The following is a 17,363-nucleotide window of genomic DNA, read 5'->3' as shown; positions in this document are numbered from 1 at the left end:
AAAAGTCCCCAAAATGCCTTAAATGCACATATTTAAACCATGAAAAGACGAGAAAAGGGGGGAGGAGTTGTGACAATTTCATCGTGTCGAACAGCAAACATTCACATCTTCCTCCCACACAACCATCAGCCTTCAATTGTACATGACTGGGGTAATACTTTCACTCTGACCTTTTCCTCCGGTCGTGGTTCACAGATGATTTCCATCAGCCGACGTCTGCTGCAACTGCTGCTGCTGGTGTCAGCTCTGTCTGCTGCCTCTGACGATGACGACGGTCAGTAAATCCAAATCAAGGCCTTGATGTTACAAGATCTGGAACTTCTGTAGTCAAAACAAAACAACTGTGTTAAAAAGAAGCTATTCCGATGTAAGCAAATAATATTGTATTTTTCCTACATATTTAATGAGTTTCACTCACTTTCGAATGTTCTAGACATTGTGGAGGTTCTTTACGCCGCCAGGACCATCAGTGTGAGCAGAGGTTCGTCGGTCACACTGCCCTGTAATGCCTCCTACAACCTTAACAGGTGCGGCCTGGTGCACGTGGTCTGGCTGCAAAACAATGTTGAGCTGGTCGACCCTGACAGGTACTTGACCACAGTGAGTGAAATACACAAGGGTGGAAATACCAGACACAGACAGGTGCTAACTGAGATCCTGAAAGTAGGAGCAAACGACACAGGTGCGTTTCAGTGCAAGGCCGAGTGTGGTAGTGGAGAGTCAGCCAAAGGACACACCATCAACATCAATGTCCAAGGTAAGGCCCTCATCAAAATCCAATCAAATCAACAAGTCTCCTTCCTATATTTGTATATGTAAGTTGTAAGAATACATTACATTCAATTCTAGATTGCAGTTTTCTTCACATTTCAGCGAGTATATATACAGTTTTGGGAGCCAGGTTTGTAGTAACATGAAATAACCTACTAATATATTTATCTTGTAGTAATGGATCATCACACATCTGCTGACCCGAGTTAAACTCTGAAGTCAACTTTAGTTGAGTATCAGTAACACACTAAGGCTTCTTCCTGTTGTGCTCACTTGCAGGTTGAACACCACTGACCGTGACTGGAGATTTGCATAAAAGGTCTTTTTTAAAAAAAAACTTTTAAATTGAAATATTTTTAAAAATTGTTTTCATCTTATGTTAAACATTTTTCTGTGGCTTGAGCTTGTCAAACAAAGAGGAGATACCAACACAGAAGAATCTCTCGATGTGCTGATATTTAATGTCTTCTTTGTTGTAATAAAAAAAAGTGATTTACATGAGCGTTCTGCTAAATTTCTGAAATTGTGTACCATAGTAATAATAAAAAATAATAATTATAATAAACATTGTCACATCAGCCCGTGTGTTTTGTCTGTTTGTTTACTGTTCTCAGACCGTTACGTTTCTATACACATGCCTTACATTACAAACTGAGTTGTGTTCATTTACATTAATGTCTCTATGAATTAAAGATTATTGGGATGAGTTTTTTTAGACCAGTGGAGATGTTGTTTCATGCCATTAGACACTAAAACCATTGATAATAACAACAAAACAAAACAAACAAAAAAACATTAAAAACCTTGTCATTAAGTAATATATTTTGTATAAGATTAGGCAATGTATCATGAGTTCTGCACCTGATAAGAATAAAAAAAAGGGAAAAATAAGAAAGAAAAATCTAACAAGGTTTCAGTTACGACTCTTACAGTCTGTGTATAGTTTGTGTGTTTTTTCAGTTGTTCAGTTGTTGTTGGCTCTAGTTGGTGAACTTAAAATATAGCCCTCCACATAAAGTAATGAAACATTCAACAGGAAAAGAAACTGCTCAGCATGTCTGTGAAGTGGTGAGAGTGTTGAAACAAAGCATCAGTGGAACACACGACATGTCTTTTCCTGTCTACTGCTGGATGCCTTCATATAGGTATGAAACCACAGTTACCAGCATCGTTAAGATTAGTACAGAGGCTGCAGAATGTTTTGCAGCTCTCTGCTCTCACTCTGTCTCCTTCTTGGCTTTTGTTTTAAGAGAACATGAAATTCTCTATATAGAGAACAAAGCTACAGGTGCAGGTATTTGTTTTTAAGTGTCAACATAATTAAATATGTTTGCCTACAATGCACTTGAGTTTTGGTGTTTTAACAAATTCCTGCTTAAACATTTTAGAAGTTCACTGTTGAGGTTTTTTTTTTCGTACAATGTCAAGGTTTTAAATGCCTGGTTCAGTTAGTAAAGGATGTGGTTAACTTTAATTTTAAACACAGTTATCATGAAGTTAAAAAGGCTCAGAGGTTATGGCCCAAAGTCATTTCAATATTGAATGTACAGAAACAAATATAATTGGATTTCTGTGTCTTTCCTGTAGAAAAACAACATTTAAGTACATTATTTTCATCATGAGACAGAGGTGGGATCAAGTCATGGGAGCAAGTCAAATCTTTTTTGAAAATATATTTTATGATTTTTTTGTCTGTGTGTTTGTCATCAAATTACAGCAATTTGAGATTTTAAAAAAACAAAATCTTGTCTACACGGTAACTACACAGTTAATAAAAATGACTTAAGTTAGCTTTAATTTATAATTTACCATTCTTTGCGCAACATCAAACGTTGTTGGAAGCGTCTCCATCTGTTATCATAATTTTTTGCATACTGCAGTTCATGTCCATAATCAGAATTAGAAATACTTTATTAATCCCAAAGGGGAAATTGTTGGTGGTTAGTTGGTGTTACGCAATTCCTAGGCCATCATTAAAACTATTTCAATTGAAAAGTTACACACACAGAAAATGGAAAACATTTTTTTCCTGGTGGAGTTAAAAGTTCAGAAAATTATAAAGATTAAAAAAATACAGATTAAACTTGAAAAATATTGACTAGGGTTGTAAAAAGTGAGTTCAATCTAATTCCACGTCGGGACTGGGAAGTGCAATTATATTCTGATATACTTATATTCATGATTATATTATTTCACACAGTTCTGTGTTCACACAGAGTTGAAAAAAAAGCAGTCCCATACTCCTCCCACAACAGTGTGAGTCTTTACCTACCAAAAAAAATGTTCCCTTTAATGTTGGCAGCTACGAAGAGTCACTGAGACCTCCTTTCATTTGAGCGTCTCACTCTTATTGTTCCTCATTCATAAAGAACACAGGTGAGATCAGGAACTGCCTGAAACACAGGGCTTAGTGAATTTACTCTGCAGAAAGACTCTGGGGACACAGAGTCCTTCCTTCTTGTTTACAGTCTCTCTCAGGACGTAGTCGTTGGTAATAGTTTGAAATCCTTGGTCTTCAAAGATCTCAGCCAGGAATTCTGGAAACAGCCAATAAGAACAAGCTTTGGACTTCAGGAACAGGAAACACAAAAGGCCACAAAATACTGCAACAATTAGAACTGGTGGTGGTTCGCAGCTAAATAGTAACGTCCACTTCTTATGACATGAAGTATTTTATGTATTATTTATGTGACACCTTTCATATCATGTGTTGCATGGATTGAAACGGGCTACATGTTCATCAAAAGTGGATGTTCCAATAATGTATTTTTTCTCGATTTTAAGCAATAAAATGGGCTTAGCTACATGTTTTTAGGCAATTTAGTGCATTTCTATTCATTTTTGTAATTCTTTTATCTTTTAAGACTTTTTTTGAAAATTATTTGCATAGATATCAGTAATGATCAAAGGTGGATGTTCCAAAAATGTATTTTTCTCTGAATTTTAAGCATTGAAATGGACCTAGCTACATGTTTTGGGGTAATTTAGTGCATTTTTATTCATTTTTGAAAACATTTTATTTACTTGGTATGAGCCTAGATAAATTGCACTCTGGAGCCATGGTATGTACAGTGCTGAGACTAATACAAACTCAACCTTCTATCTATTTTGATTTTTAAAAAAATTCACATGTGAAGCAGTATAGAAGGTAAAAATCACAAAATATCTTCTGTACATTGTCTTACCTATGTTTCAATAAAGTGAGAGAGAGAAAAAAACATTTCTGACCTTTAGAGAAAAAGTAGGATCTGGTTCCATCTTGGCGAACATAGAAGTTCTCCCCCAACTTGTTTCCAGCTTTGAATCGGAGCATGGCATGGTCATAGAGACCATAATCCCTAAACAACACCATGCCACCAGGCTTCAGCACCTTGAAAAAATAAAATTTGCCATAAAAAAAACTACAATCATCAACAATTAATATAAGTTCTTATTATAATGAAATGATTACAAATATGATGTTCTCACCCTGCTAATGTTCTGCAAAGCCATCTTCATCTTATCTGGATGAATGGCAGACAGGACAAAGATTAACGTGATGACATCCACACTGCCCTCTGGCACATTTGTCCTCAAGTCATCTTTAGTTAAATCGCACTGAAAGGCACAACATCTCTCTGGGCAATACAGTGGATTTTGCTGTTAACAGAAGGGACATGGTCTTCTTGTAACTGGGTGGTTCAGTGTAACAACAACAGGCATATAGGGTTATGACTTAATTTCAATAGCAATTTAATAGCAACGTCTTACCTTGACAAAATCAACAGCTCGTGGTGAGAAGTCGCAGGCATACACAAAGATGTTAAGGTCTTCTTCAAGCAGTGGGAAAATGCAGTTCCCTCCCCCACAGCCTGCCTCCAGTAGCACCAACTTTTGTGATTCAAACTGTAAAAAAAAAACCCCACAAAACCATAACATCTGTTTGTTGCCATATCCATCTACAACACTTTTTAAAATGTATTTAAAATGAATAAAATTACTGATTTCTTCATTGCTGATTTATTCACCAAACATTTATAACTTTAATTAAGGGGCAGTGGTGGCTAAGGAAGCAGACATGGGTCCCGAAGGTTTCTGGTTTGAGTCCACCAGCTGCCAAGTTACCACTGAGGTGCTCTGAGCATGGCACCGTCCACACGCACAGCTCCCCGGGTGCTTAAGCTGCCCCCTGTTGACTATGGTGATGGGTAAAATGAAGAGGTCGCATTTCGTTGTGTGCAGTGGTGTGCTGTGTCACAATGACAAGTAGTTCACTTTCCTTTCCTTACTGAAGACCTGTCCAGATATATTAAAATATAAATCAACCTGATTTTAAAATATATTTGTATTTAAAGTATAAAATGCTGCATTTGGACATTATAAAATAAAGTTTCCAAATAGATTACTTTATTCTAAAACTGCTTCGTACCTGTCAGCACCGCACCTCTTTCAATCAGTGTTAAAAAACAGATATGGGAAACATTTGACTGTCGGTCTAAACTCTGTCTAACTCTGCTAATATTGCAGCAGCCATGATCTGCTCACAAAAAGTACATATGGTACATATATATATATATATATATATATACATACAGTACCTCTTAAAGCAAAGAAAACGTGTCACATGTCACACATATATAAATATATATGTATATATATATACATATACACACACATTTATACATATATATGATGAAAATTGATGGATGGGTGCATATATATATATATATATATATATATACATACACACACACATATATATATGGACACATATACAGTATATATATAAACAAAAAAAAAACGCACGACAAATTAATTATTCGTATTTTGCTCTTTACCTCCCGACACGCTTTCAGCTCTTCGAACTCTCTGGTGGTCCAGTGCCTGTCTTTGAAGAAATTAGTCGTATTCCTTTTGTAGAACAAATCCCAGTTCTTTTGGGCTTCTTGCTCTAATTTCATCAGCTTGAAGTTGGACACCAATGTCTGCTCTGCACCCAGTCTATCCAGCTCCTGTTGAGTTAAAGTTCTTGGAACGGGGGTTTCTGTCTGTTCTGGGACATGCATGTTCTCTTTGGAACCCTCGTCTACGGACAGGAGTGGCTCCATGCTGCCTATAAAATATTTTACGCCTTTTTGCTTTTGCCTAGTAGCACATTACACTGATGGAGGACGCTAATTCAAATAAACCAAAACAGTTTTATCTTACAAACAGTGTTGTTACTATCTTCCTTTTGAGTTTTCGTCCATATTGTCCGTCACTCCAATTTGTTCGCCACGCCGTAAACTAAATTGTATTTCGTTTAGTGGGATACATTTGTTGACTAATTACAATTTTCCATGTAAATAGTGTTAAATTATGTTACTTTTGTCAATCGAATTGATACGGATGTTCTTTTTGTCGTTTATTTTTGAAGATTAAAACAAGAAATGCTACGGCAAGGATTTACGGCCGGACCAAAACCGGAAGGGGCGGTTTGTCGTGACGTCAGAGATGTTTTGCTAAGAGTTAGCCACGACAGGCTAACTTTATCTCATAGTTTTATTTATAAATTTCAAGTTTAACGGACCCGCTTTGGATTTCAGTGATAAATGTGATTTTATAAACGTGTCGTTATAAAGCAAACGAAGCGATGAACGGGAGCACGAACCCACTGCTGGACAAAGAGGATCATGTTTTAAAGCTCGGAGAAAGCTTCGAGAAGAGGCCAAAGTCTTTGTTTCACACTATTAGATGTAAGTGTCAACAAAGAATAATTGAAAGAACAATGGTAAAACAGTATCAAACTGTTTTGCATAGTCAATTAGATGTTCGAGGGAGTTTTCGAATATTTAAATGGGCAGTGAAGCGCGTAATCACCTACATTGTAAAATTAATAATAAACGTGATTATTAAATATGTATTATATACATGACATAAAATAGGATGTAGAAAACTGTGCCATTATTAGATATTAAATATGATACAGTTTGCTCTCTAATTATAATAACCATTTACTACAGTTTGCTGCATATAACATTTACAGTTTGTCTGGATCATTTTCACTTTTATAGATGACTTTAAACCAGCGTCTATCGACACAAGCTGCGAGGGAGAGCTACAAGTTGGGAAAGGGGATGAAGTCACCATCACATTACCTCACATTCCGGTAATACCACTGCAGTGTTTCAATCTGCTCTGTATGCATCTTTACAAAAGTATATGTACATGAAATTAAGTAAATAATTCACGGGAACCACATGGGAAATTACCGAGCTCCTCTACAAAACAATGAGACACAGAATGTCTGTTTTGATCATTCACGTATGATAAACTTTCTCCATTCATTACAAATCAGGATCATCATTGTTTACGTAGTAAATTTAAAGTAAAACAATTTAAAGTAACACGTTCATAGTGAATTATTCTTTCTGACATACAAAATTGCTGGATCACATTTACTGCATTCCCTCAGGGCTCCACACCCCCCATGACTGTGTTCAAAGGAAATAAGCGGCCTTACCAGAAAGACTGCGTTCTCATCATTAATCATGACACTGGTGAATTTGTCTTGGAGAAGCTGAGCAGCAGCATTCAGGTCAAGAAAACTAGGTAAGGCATTAAAATTTGCATAAAAAGTAAATAACTAAAATAAACACTTTCAAAAAGTATAATTCATTCATATTTTTATAGCAATAACTGAAGTTCCTTAAATACAATTTTAGTTTGAAATAAGCAGAACTTGCTACATCACTACAATTCATTTAAACTACAAAACAAATGTTGTTAATTTACTTCATATCTAACGAATGGATGTGTTTATAACATGCATTTCAGCCTTCTGATGTGTTGTCTCTGCCTTGTGGACAATAGTTCTTACTACAACAAATTTAGGAAGTCAAAGTAACGACGAATGTGGAGCTATCTGAACAACTCTGTTAAAACATAGCATATTGCACTTTAAGCAACTTAACTTAAAAAAGAACATTTTCTTCTCTTGTTATATTTGTTGTTGTTTTGTGTTACAGGGCAGAGGGCAGCAGTAAGATTCAGGCCCGGATAGAGCAGCAGTCGGTGCGGTCAAACCAGCCCAGCTCTCAGTTTAGGGCCCCCACTAAACCTGGGGCAGGTGTTAAAACATCACCATCTCCATCAAAGGATAACCCATCTCCAGAACCCCAGCTGGATGACATCAAGAGAGGTGAAGATTTAATAGCCTTTGGAAAAAACACTACAGGGAAAAGTTTGTACATGAGGTGTTTTAACATTATCCCTTTCACTGCTGTAAGAGCTGCGAGCGGAGGTGGATGTGATCGAACAGATGAGCAGCAGTGGCAGCAGTAGCTCCTCTGACTCAGGCAGCGCCGCAGGGAGTGGTGACGACAGCAGCAGCGACGGCGAACACGACACCTCAAGACCACTGAGTCAGACTTCGCCCAGCCGCCAGCCTATGGTCAACGGAGGAGCTGACTGGCAGCAGGGCAACAACCAGCTCATGAATACCCTCAGTGAGTTGTTACACAGACACAGTTTTGTTTGTATGTTTTCAACTCTTTTTGAGTTGAGTTTAAATTGTAATTTCCACTTTACAAAATGTAATTTATATATATAAAATATTTGTTTTCAAAACTCATTTTGCGAACCAACATGAGTCACATTGACATTCACTTCACCTTCACTAACCTGCTTCACTGACTCTTTTTTTTCCCTCTCTCTCTGTCACAGGAAATGACCTCCAGCTCAGTGAGTCAGGCAGCGACAGTGACGACGACTGATTTCTTCTGATTCGTCCTCACTCTTTCTCCTCCTCCTGCTCCTCTGTGGCAGTTATCTCCAGCTGTATATCTCATTTCTACTTTATTTTTAGTATCTCCTCAGAGGCCACCAGCCTGGAAGTTAAAAGAGTGTATTTTTTATTAGATGTTTATTTTGTTTTGTATAGCAGAGGTTTAGAAAAGGAAACTTTAACTTGAAAGGTTTGGAAAGATTATATATAAGAGAGCGCAGAAACATATTTTCTTTACTCAGAGCAGCTAGTTTTATCTCTTTTTGTCTTGTTTTGGCTTCACGGTAACAAAGTAGAGACCTGAGGGTTGAGGTATTTATCTTCATTGTGTTTGTTGAAAACATCTAAATACATATAGACACTGTTCCATATCCATTCTATTTAAGAGATTTTACTTTTTTAGACAAAAATGTAACCAGATTTACAGATTATCAAGTGAAACAAGTTTTAACATTTTTCAGATGTTTTTACTTTTTTAGCAAGAATCTAAGAAAATGAAATTGCATAAGTTTTTAGACTAGTTAATACTAGGTATTGTTATTTTAGCTTTTTTTAAATCACACCATCGTAAAAAAATGGGGAGAAATACAGTTAAATAAATTAATTGCAGTATTAGCAACATCATGTGGCACACTGGATAAGCTTCCTCTTCCATTTGTGGTTTAAAAAGTAGGATTCTTTTTCATTCAGTTCTTTCTTTGTTATTGATACACTACTGTTACTGTTTGTGTAGTATTCCACATACATCTCAAGAAAACCTGCACCAGTTCTGCCTTAAACAGAGTTTCAGACTGGAAAACCAGGTGAATGTGTCGTTTCCTGCCAAAGAGATGAAAGGATCAATGGCTTCACTGTACAATACTGAGTGACGGTGAGGTCAAAGGTACTGACATTAGTGGTTGAACTCAGAATGTTATATGGCTGGATGTTCAGTGAATATCTTTTTACTTCTGTATACAGTGTTGTAGAATTACAGTATCTGTCATCACAGGTTTTCACTGTAGTACGTTGTTGTTTCATAGTAGTGCTGTGCAGGAAAGAGTTGACTGTAATTCACTTTGACAGTATCCTGTTCCCCAGCTTATTATGGGGGATTTCTGTTCTTATTAAATGTTAAAAAAAAGTTAAAAATGTCAACATTGACTTTTAGTCCAGTTTAGTGAAAATGTTTACGTTAATGTGTATGTACACATTTGAAGTGTATTAAATGTCAGTTTAAAATGTTCTGTTTTATATGTTTCTTAAGTGGTGTTTATTTTCTTTTTTTCTTTTGGCTGACCTGATAAGAAGGGTCATGATGTAACTATGGTCACAGCACTTGTAGTGTTTGGATTAAAGACAAAAGTTTTCCAAATCAAGAGGTGGTTAAATAATGAACGTATAGACTAATTCCTTTGATTCCTTATAAATATACTGTATAAGGTTTTCTTGTGAAAAGGTAGGCAAAAAGTTTTATATCAAATGAGGAGAAGGTTAATGGTTGAAGGGAGAGTATGCACTGCACCATGGGAGTTCCACAAGCAGTGTGTGGGGACAGTGCCATGCTCAGAGCACCTCAGTGGTAACGCGGCAGCTGGTGGACTCAGACCTGAAGCCTTCCGGACCCAGGTTCGCTTTCTCAGCCATCAAGCCCATCCCAAAAAAAATTACTAACATACAGTACTGTTAACACTACATTACATTTACATGTATTACTCACCTGTCCATTCTTACCTTTGAACATATGGAAAGCTGGAGCTGCTTGATCTAATGACTGATTTAAAAAAGCTCTTACATGTGACAAAATATCTCACTTTTCAAAGCTTTTCAGGTTCTCCTGTTCAACAGTGCCATTGTGATAATAAAAAAATCAATTAATAACATAACATTAATTAATGTATAAGTTAAAATGCTGAGAAATGGTCATATTGTAACGCAATCTCTGATCTCGTGATAATATATTAATATTTCGCAATGATTAACTCTCTAAAAATACAGCATACTAACTTAAAAATATAGATTTTTTTAATATAATAATGAGGACCAACATAACAAACCTTCATAGTCAGATCTTTTCTAAATATGTAAAATACTATATCAGAATACTGTCCTGTAATGAGAAATTATCTCATTATCATGAGAAACTCTGTGATGGTAATAAAGAAGTATGTCAAAAATAAAAGGAACCATCTCATGATAATGAGAAACAATCTCAGGAAGACAAATTAAATGATGCAACACATTGTCAAAAATAAAGTGAATAAAGGAGTTCACCCTTGTCATTGTGACACAGCCCACCACTGCTCACAACCAAATATGACCTCTGGTTTTAACCCATCACCAAAGTGAACAGTGGGCAGCTTTAAGCACCCAGGGAGCAGTGTGTGGGGACGGTGTCATGCTCAGAGCACCTCAGTGGTAACGCGGCAGCTGGTGGACTCAAACCTAAAGCCTTCCAGACCCAAGTCAAGCTTCCTTAACCATTAAGCCACCTCTGCCCCAGAGAAAGACTCTGGGGCAGAGAGACTAGCTCTCAATTATGAAAAACAACATGATTAATATTATCAAATATCTAATAAAGATGAAGTGCAATCTCAATATTACAGGGAAATATTTTATATTTGTGAGAAACAACATCCTGTCATTTTGTGATTTGATCCCATGAGAAAATAATCTAATCACCAAATAAAATATTAAACTCTGACCTGAGAAGATGATGAGACAGATTTCAGGTGAGGCAATTTGGGGATAAACACAAGGAGCAAAAGGTAGAGGTGGACAAGACATCTGCTGAGGAGAGATAGTGTTAGTAGTTAGTTGAAGAGAAACACCACAGAAAAGACTCTTGGACAGGCGGTTTAGTGTAGCAGTGGAGAAGGTTACGGACAGCATGAGACGGAGGCAGAGGATCTGCTGCTGTTCAATAAAAACACACCAATTTACAGGGTACATTGAACAGCTGCAATGCTTCTTTCCTTGGCTTTGTTAATTACCCACATTTTTGACGGGATTCAAACCCTCAGGCTTTGGCACGGATGATTTGTGTCCTGTGTACAGTTGCAGTATTTCACAACTGCAGTGAACAGAAGACAGGTCCAAAGTGAACTTGGATAAAAAGATTATATTGCTGGTCTTAAATAATCATTGTCAAGTGAAACATATGTTTTGGATGAACACCTTCAGTTTTGACACGAACCACAACAACGCTGTACACGGAGCAGCTGTACACGGAGCAGCTGTACACGGAGCAGCTGTACACGGAGCAGAAACACAATACAGTACTTTTTTCCCTGCGGTGGTGCAACAACTGAGTCACAGTAACACAACAGTAACACTACAAAAACATAAATAGCTGTTTCCCTTTAAAAATTATTTAGAACTCATATACTCATGATCCTGGCTCTTGCTACGAGATGTCGCCTGACTAATGTATAAATTAACAAATATCAACAATATAATAATTATACTTCAAACAACAACATCAATAATAATAATTATTATAATAATATAAACGCTGTCTTTGATATAAATCTGGTTAGCTTACAGTATGAAATGAGGATCACGAGGACAGTTTTTTGCATCAGACACGACTCTCTGCTTTGTATCACGCTCTCCCGGAAGTCAAAATGTCTGTGAGAGAGAGACTGGGCCGAAGAGTTGGCTCTGACAGGAGTCCATCGGCCCTGATTGTTTCCTGAGTGTCCACGGTCACAGATCGTGGAATCTCCAGATCCCTACAATCCCTCCTACAGGTTCATGGTTTACAGAGAGTCAGAGGCTGAAGCTGCAGTGAGGATCAGCCTCACATCCACATTGTTCCACTTCAGTCCTTCACTGTAGACTCAGAGTACGTTGTGGCACCTGACGCTTCAAAGTCTTTGTTTTACAGGTGGGCACTGTGTGTTTCCTAAATGACCTTTATCCCTGTTACCTGACCTGAACTAATCTAAACCCCCCTCCCTCCCAGATCACAAGGGTCACCGTCCCGGGCAGGATATGGGTTTGATGCAACGTCCCTGAAACAGCACCAGGTTGGCAGGACAGTGACAGCCGGCCACGCAGGGCTTGTGGCACGGTCCAATCTCATTCCAGTTGTCACAGGTTTTGGTACAGCCTGGTCCGCAGGTGTCGTACACAGCACCGTGTTTACACTGAGTGGCTGATGGAGGAAAGTCAAATATATTGATAGTTAAAAAATGGATGGTGACATCACCACATCTCCATGTTCTAGCCTACTGGTTCCCAACCACTGGGTGGTTGGCACAGTAGTATGTGATGCAGGATCATCTAGTATAATGTGCCCCTTTAAACATTTTGTATTGACATCATATGAATTTTACATAAATACTTCATTGGTTTAAAAACCATTATTTATTTACTGCAAATAATATTAAAAATAATAAATAAATAAATAATGTATCTTTGTCTAGGCAACAATGACTCCAGAACAATTATAAACTCTTTCACTAGGTGGCAGCAGCTGACTATGAAACCTAAAAAAGAGAGTGACTCTTAGAGATCTTTATGTGTCTTTCTTCAATTCCTGCAGTTATATAAGAGTTGTGTTCAACTAAACAAATGTTTCATGAGTAACTGAGTAAGAAAAGTGTTAAAGTGAAATGCTACAGTCCATCTTTTAGCTCAGCCAACATTTGTAGGCAGAGATGTTATCACTCACCCATACAGGCGGTGTCCGCCTTCCACAGAACTGGGACTCCCTCCCTCTCACATGCTCGACTGTAGGCAATAAAGGACTCGCAGTAGCAGTTTTTATGAACTGGGCACTCGCACATGTCCGTCACACACGACCTGCAGGGGGCAGTATTTGATTACTTGATCAGAGTATGAGAGATGTTAGTGTTGGGTGCAGATCAGGAATGTTTAGAAGCATAAATGAGTACATTTAATTAATCACCTGTAGAAAGGACCAAAGTCGACCACACGGTGACACTTCTGGAACTCCCAGGACTTTATCTTTTGACACTCCCTGTGAGCCCGGAACTTGACCTTGACACTGCCAGGGCACAGAAAGGACGTGGGTCTCCGGGGTGGATACTGCTGAGTACAAACTTCATTCCCGTCCACACGCCACGACTCTGCAAACTCGTCCACATCAAACTTGAACTGCCCATCGCCTCCCATGGTGTCGTCCCGCTTGTGGCCGTTGTAGTTACCGCAAAGACCGCAGAGACGCCCACGAAGGTGTGGGGCGGCTACAACCTCGACGAAACTGTCTCCATCCCAGGTAATCTCCAGACCTGCGCATAAAAGGATGGAATCATAATCAATTTCTTTTTCAACAGCTTTGGCCTCACTCTTCAAAAGAACTACAACTTTAACTAAGAATGACAAAAATTAATACACAGATTTAAAAGCAGGTATATTTTTTAGTCTTTAAAAGTGTCAAACAAACATCATGTGTTCTAACCTGCAATGGTGGTGAGTTTAAGCAGGTATCCGTCCAGGTCGATGTGAACCCCTGGGCCATGGTAGGGTAGAGCAATGCGTGTGCCGTTTTTCCGAACAGTGAGGTGTTGGTGGAGACCCAGAACCAGACTTCCCAGTCTGACCTCCACAGACTGGGTCCAGGAGAAAGAGCGAGTCCGTCGTGCATCATTCTTTACCAACACCTGGGAGTCATACGCATATTGGAAGTGAAGATGTTTGTTAGATGTTTGTTGACTATTCCAAGAAAAGCTGAGGATTTTACAAACACATTATTATTATAAAACAACTCTGAACTTCAGAATTTTATAGTTTATTAGAACCAAGTGGTCGCGGATTTGTGCTCAGAAACAATAAAAAAAAAGTTAAAATTAGTGACTGAATGAATTCACAGCATGTCTGATACACATTTGTTATATTATAACATTAACAAAATAATTATATCTCTCCCCAGGACAGAATTTTCATTGAAGAAAACATTAATTTTTAAGTCTATATTCTGTCTTTTGTAGCTTGGATTAATATTTTTTGGTATGTTTTATCAACAGCTTTGAGATGTAACAGATATATACATAACCGAGATACCTAACTAACACGGGGTCATCTTAGAGGTTTTTCTGTTAAGATATCAATTGTGAAGCAGTATATAAGAAATAAAACTTCAATGCTCATTAGTTCATCTTTAACACTTAAATCTAAACTCCAAAGTTTTCCTACCGTGAAGCCAGATTCAGGGCTGTTAATGTTGATATTTGTTCCTGGACTTCCCGCCACAATTCCACTACAATCATGGGCCAGTACGTACTGACAGGTTCCCTGAAAGTTAAAGGTCCTTCCATCGAATGTGTTGTAGTGAGGATCCCCAAACACTGTGCATACACCAGGCTCTGCAGAGAGTTAAAAAAAAGAGAAACAGAAATAGGTTAGGGAAGGAAAAGAGGAATAAAAAAATACCCACAGTGGTCCAGTAGTTAGGTTCATGTCCTAGGACACAGCCTACATTGGTGGACTCTTTGAAGGAAACATGCTGATGTAGCAAAGAGATCATTGGTGATAAGTGAAATACTAGATGTGGCACAAATCTGTCAGAGTCCGGAAAGAAAAAGGGGACGTAAAACCTGTGTTCACCGACCAAACTAAACTTTACTATATATAATAGTATAACTTTATTATAGTGAAGTGAGGTTAAAGAAACTTTGAAGTCCTCAAATGGTACATTTAAGGCCATTTGGGTTTTTTGTTGCATTTCGCAGCCAAAACACAAAGTAAAAACGACCCAAGGGCAAACCACGGTCTGGTAGGATGTTCATGGGAAACACTTCAGCAGCTGGAAGGAGACCTGGGTTCACTGCCCTGAATGAGGCCTATTCATGTTCACGTGATTGTCTGGTAACATTACACTGAACAGAACTAATCAATATCCACTTTCACAGCTACAGCTACATATTTCAACTCATGGTGATGCCTTAATTGAATGTTCAGAAGGACTTACTCACTTTCAGTGCAAACTGGGCAGCAGCCAGTTCTGTTCAGGATCTTGTTCTGGAAGACAATGAGACCAGAGTGTTGGAAACAGTGGCAGGAAAGTAAAAAAAACAGTTTAAGACAAGAGAGTTGAGAAACAGCAAATGGCATCATGATCATCATCACAGACTCAAGTTTAATTTTCAGTGTTAACGGGTGAATTCTACTCAGTGACCATTTAAAGCCTTGAAATAACCATGAAGCCCAGGGTTCACAAATGTCATTGCGCTGAAGTCCGGGCATGTTTAAAATTAAATGATTTGAGAGGTGAGTTCTAACAAAATACTGCAATTCCTGATTACTCTTTTATTGATAGTTTGATTCAGCCAACTTGTAGGCCTCTTCTTTAACTTTTATTTATTATTATTATTGTCCCATCCATCCATCCATTTTCATCCGCTTATCCGTTACCGGGTCGCGTGGCAGCAGTCGCCACCCAAATCACACTGCACCGTACCAACCCTCCAATCCTTCCTGCAGGTGGTGAGTCCACTGGAAGGTACCAACCGCCCTAACAGAGATTCAAACTTGCCCAGGAGGTGAACCCTGGGGTTCCACACCAATGACAGAGACATTGCCTCTGGGCAAAAGCACCTATTATTTATTGTGTTTCAGCATAAAAACACAAATATACATATATAAGTACAAATATACTTTGTTCAGTAGTTTTTTTTCATATGATTACAGATACAGAAAATAAAGAAAAAAGTAAAATAATATTTTAATTAAAAATAATAATGTTAAAAGATATATATAAGTATATAAAAATAAGATGTTTGAAAATGTGACATTATTTATATGTGAAAGAATTGTGACGATATGTGAAGGAAGTATTTATGTGGATGGTTTATGGACCTCATTGGAACAACATGGTGAACACAGAATCACATCCTTTGATTAAGATACGTTTTTGTAGTCTTAACGCCTATGTCATTTCCTCCTGTTGGTCCAATTCCCAAACTTTCCATATCCATATATTGTGTGTTGGGGGACTTGGCTTGAGTCATCTACTGGTACTAGTACAAAGACCGTCAGGCCTCTTGACCTGTTTCCAGAGACCTGTTTTCTGAGGTCACGCTCATGAAACGAAAGCAGCTCAAAACAGAGAGCTTTTATTCCTGAATTGAAGAATTTCAACAACCTGCCAATGAAATCCGACAATCCTCAGATTTTGTGATTTTTGTGAAGTGATTCTGTCTACGGATGTTACTCAACAAACTCCACCGAGGATCAAAACATAGGAAATGTTTCTGTTTGGTGAGATCACAGTCAAATCAGAACACAAACACAGAATACAAAGACGTCAGTTCAACCGCAGCCTGTGTAAGAGGAACCTCTGAGTGTGTGTGTGTTTCAACTTCCATCAGAAGCACAGATCACAGAACTCTTTCACACACCTACTTTTTGTTGCCTTAGGGAAGCCCTACACAGACACACACACACACACACACACCTCGTCTGTCATCACATCAGACATTCTCCATACGCTCAATACACACTTCAGAGTCCTAACCGCAGCACAAAGGGCACTCTCTCTCTGTCTCTCTTTGAAGACACACACACACACACACACACACACACAGTGACAGAGATAGGTTTTCAGGGGGCCTAAATATAGGGAACCTCTTCTTTGCTGCCACTCAAACGTCACACAGACAAAAGGCTATTGGGAGACACACTGTCTCCACAGGGATGCACACACTCTGTCGACCTGCCGCTGACCGCAGGATGACGGCCCAGGAGTGTGTCCATGACATGACCTTTCCATGACTGAGGCTCACGCTCTTGGTACTATAGGACTAGTGTATGTGTGTAGGTTCGGTATCACAACAGATTTAGCAATTTTCTGTCATTGACTTCGGCTGTTTACTTTCTGTTACAATCATCTTTAAATGACTCA

At 38.3% G+C, this 17,363-nt stretch overlaps 3 protein-coding genes across 3 annotated transcripts in view; 1 reads left to right on the top strand and 2 right to left on the bottom strand.

Annotated features, from left to right (window-relative positions):
* Positions 1-2,142: 2,142 nt before the first annotated feature.
* Positions 2,143-6,168, bottom strand: mettl6 (methyltransferase 6, methylcytidine). Its single transcript, XM_008323793.3, has 5 exons — positions 5,589-6,168; positions 4,522-4,656; positions 4,240-4,410; positions 4,000-4,141; positions 2,143-3,308 (listed from the first exon to the last, which is right to left on the bottom strand). Exons 1-5 carry the CDS (start codon positions 5,856-5,858, stop codon positions 3,154-3,156), a joined length of 873 nt encoding a protein of 290 aa, XP_008322015.1. The 5' UTR covers positions 5,859-6,168; the 3' UTR covers positions 2,143-3,153.
* Positions 6,169-6,234: 66 nt separating this feature from the next.
* Positions 6,235-9,875, top strand: eaf1 (ELL associated factor 1). Its single transcript, XM_008323794.3, has 6 exons — positions 6,235-6,485; positions 6,804-6,898; positions 7,205-7,341; positions 7,758-7,930; positions 8,019-8,237; positions 8,455-9,875. Exons 1-6 carry the CDS (start codon positions 6,383-6,385, stop codon positions 8,502-8,504), a joined length of 777 nt encoding a protein of 258 aa, XP_008322016.1. The 5' UTR covers positions 6,235-6,382; the 3' UTR covers positions 8,505-9,875.
* A 132-nt stretch (positions 9,876-10,007) lies between these two features.
* The window catches only part of bmper (BMP binding endothelial regulator), a 29,068-nt gene continuing 21,712 nt past the window's right edge, over positions 10,008-17,363 (bottom strand). Inside the window, exons 11-16 of the mRNA XM_008323795.3 lie at positions 15,436-15,481; positions 14,657-14,826; positions 13,923-14,124; positions 13,410-13,752; positions 13,173-13,303; positions 10,008-12,653 (exon numbers count right to left, since the gene is read on the bottom strand). Coding sequence (XP_008322017.1) covers positions 12,472-12,653; positions 13,173-13,303; positions 13,410-13,752; positions 13,923-14,124; positions 14,657-14,826; positions 15,436-15,481 — 1,074 coding nt within the window. The 3' untranslated portion in view covers positions 10,008-12,471. The remainder of the gene's footprint in view (positions 12,654-13,172; positions 13,304-13,409; positions 13,753-13,922; positions 14,125-14,656; positions 14,827-15,435; positions 15,482-17,363) is intronic.

Source organism: Cynoglossus semilaevis, chromosome 13, assembly GCF_000523025.1.
Source record: "Cynoglossus semilaevis isolate Cse_v1.0 chromosome 13, Cse_v1.0, whole genome shotgun sequence".
Taxonomy (NCBI): domain Eukaryota; kingdom Metazoa; phylum Chordata; class Actinopteri; order Pleuronectiformes; family Cynoglossidae; genus Cynoglossus; species Cynoglossus semilaevis.
Note: the sequence above shows the minus strand (reverse complement) of the source record. Positions and strands in the feature narration are given on the sequence as shown.

Coding starts and splice junctions, on each gene's coding strand:
- mettl6 (XM_008323793.3), bottom strand. CDS start 5,858: ATGGAGCCACTCCTGTCCGTAGACGAGGGTTCCAAAGAGAACATGCAT. Junction 4,657..5,588: donor AGCTGAAAGCGTGTCGGGAG/GTAAAGAGCAAA, acceptor TTTTTTTTACAG/TTTGAATCACAAAAGTTGGT. Junction 3,309..3,999: donor ATCCTACTTTTTCTCTAAAG/GTCAGAAATGTT, acceptor GGCTGTTTCCAG/AATTCCTGGCTGAGATCTTT.
- eaf1 (XM_008323794.3), top strand. CDS start 6,383: ATGAACGGGAGCACGAACCCACTGCTGGACAAAGAGGATCATGTTTTA. Junction 6,486..6,803: donor TTTGTTTCACACTATTAGAT/GTAAGTGTCAAC, acceptor TCACTTTTATAG/ATGACTTTAAACCAGCGTCT. Junction 8,238..8,454: donor CCAGCTCATGAATACCCTCA/GTGAGTTGTTAC, acceptor TCTCTGTCACAG/GAAATGACCTCCAGCTCAGT.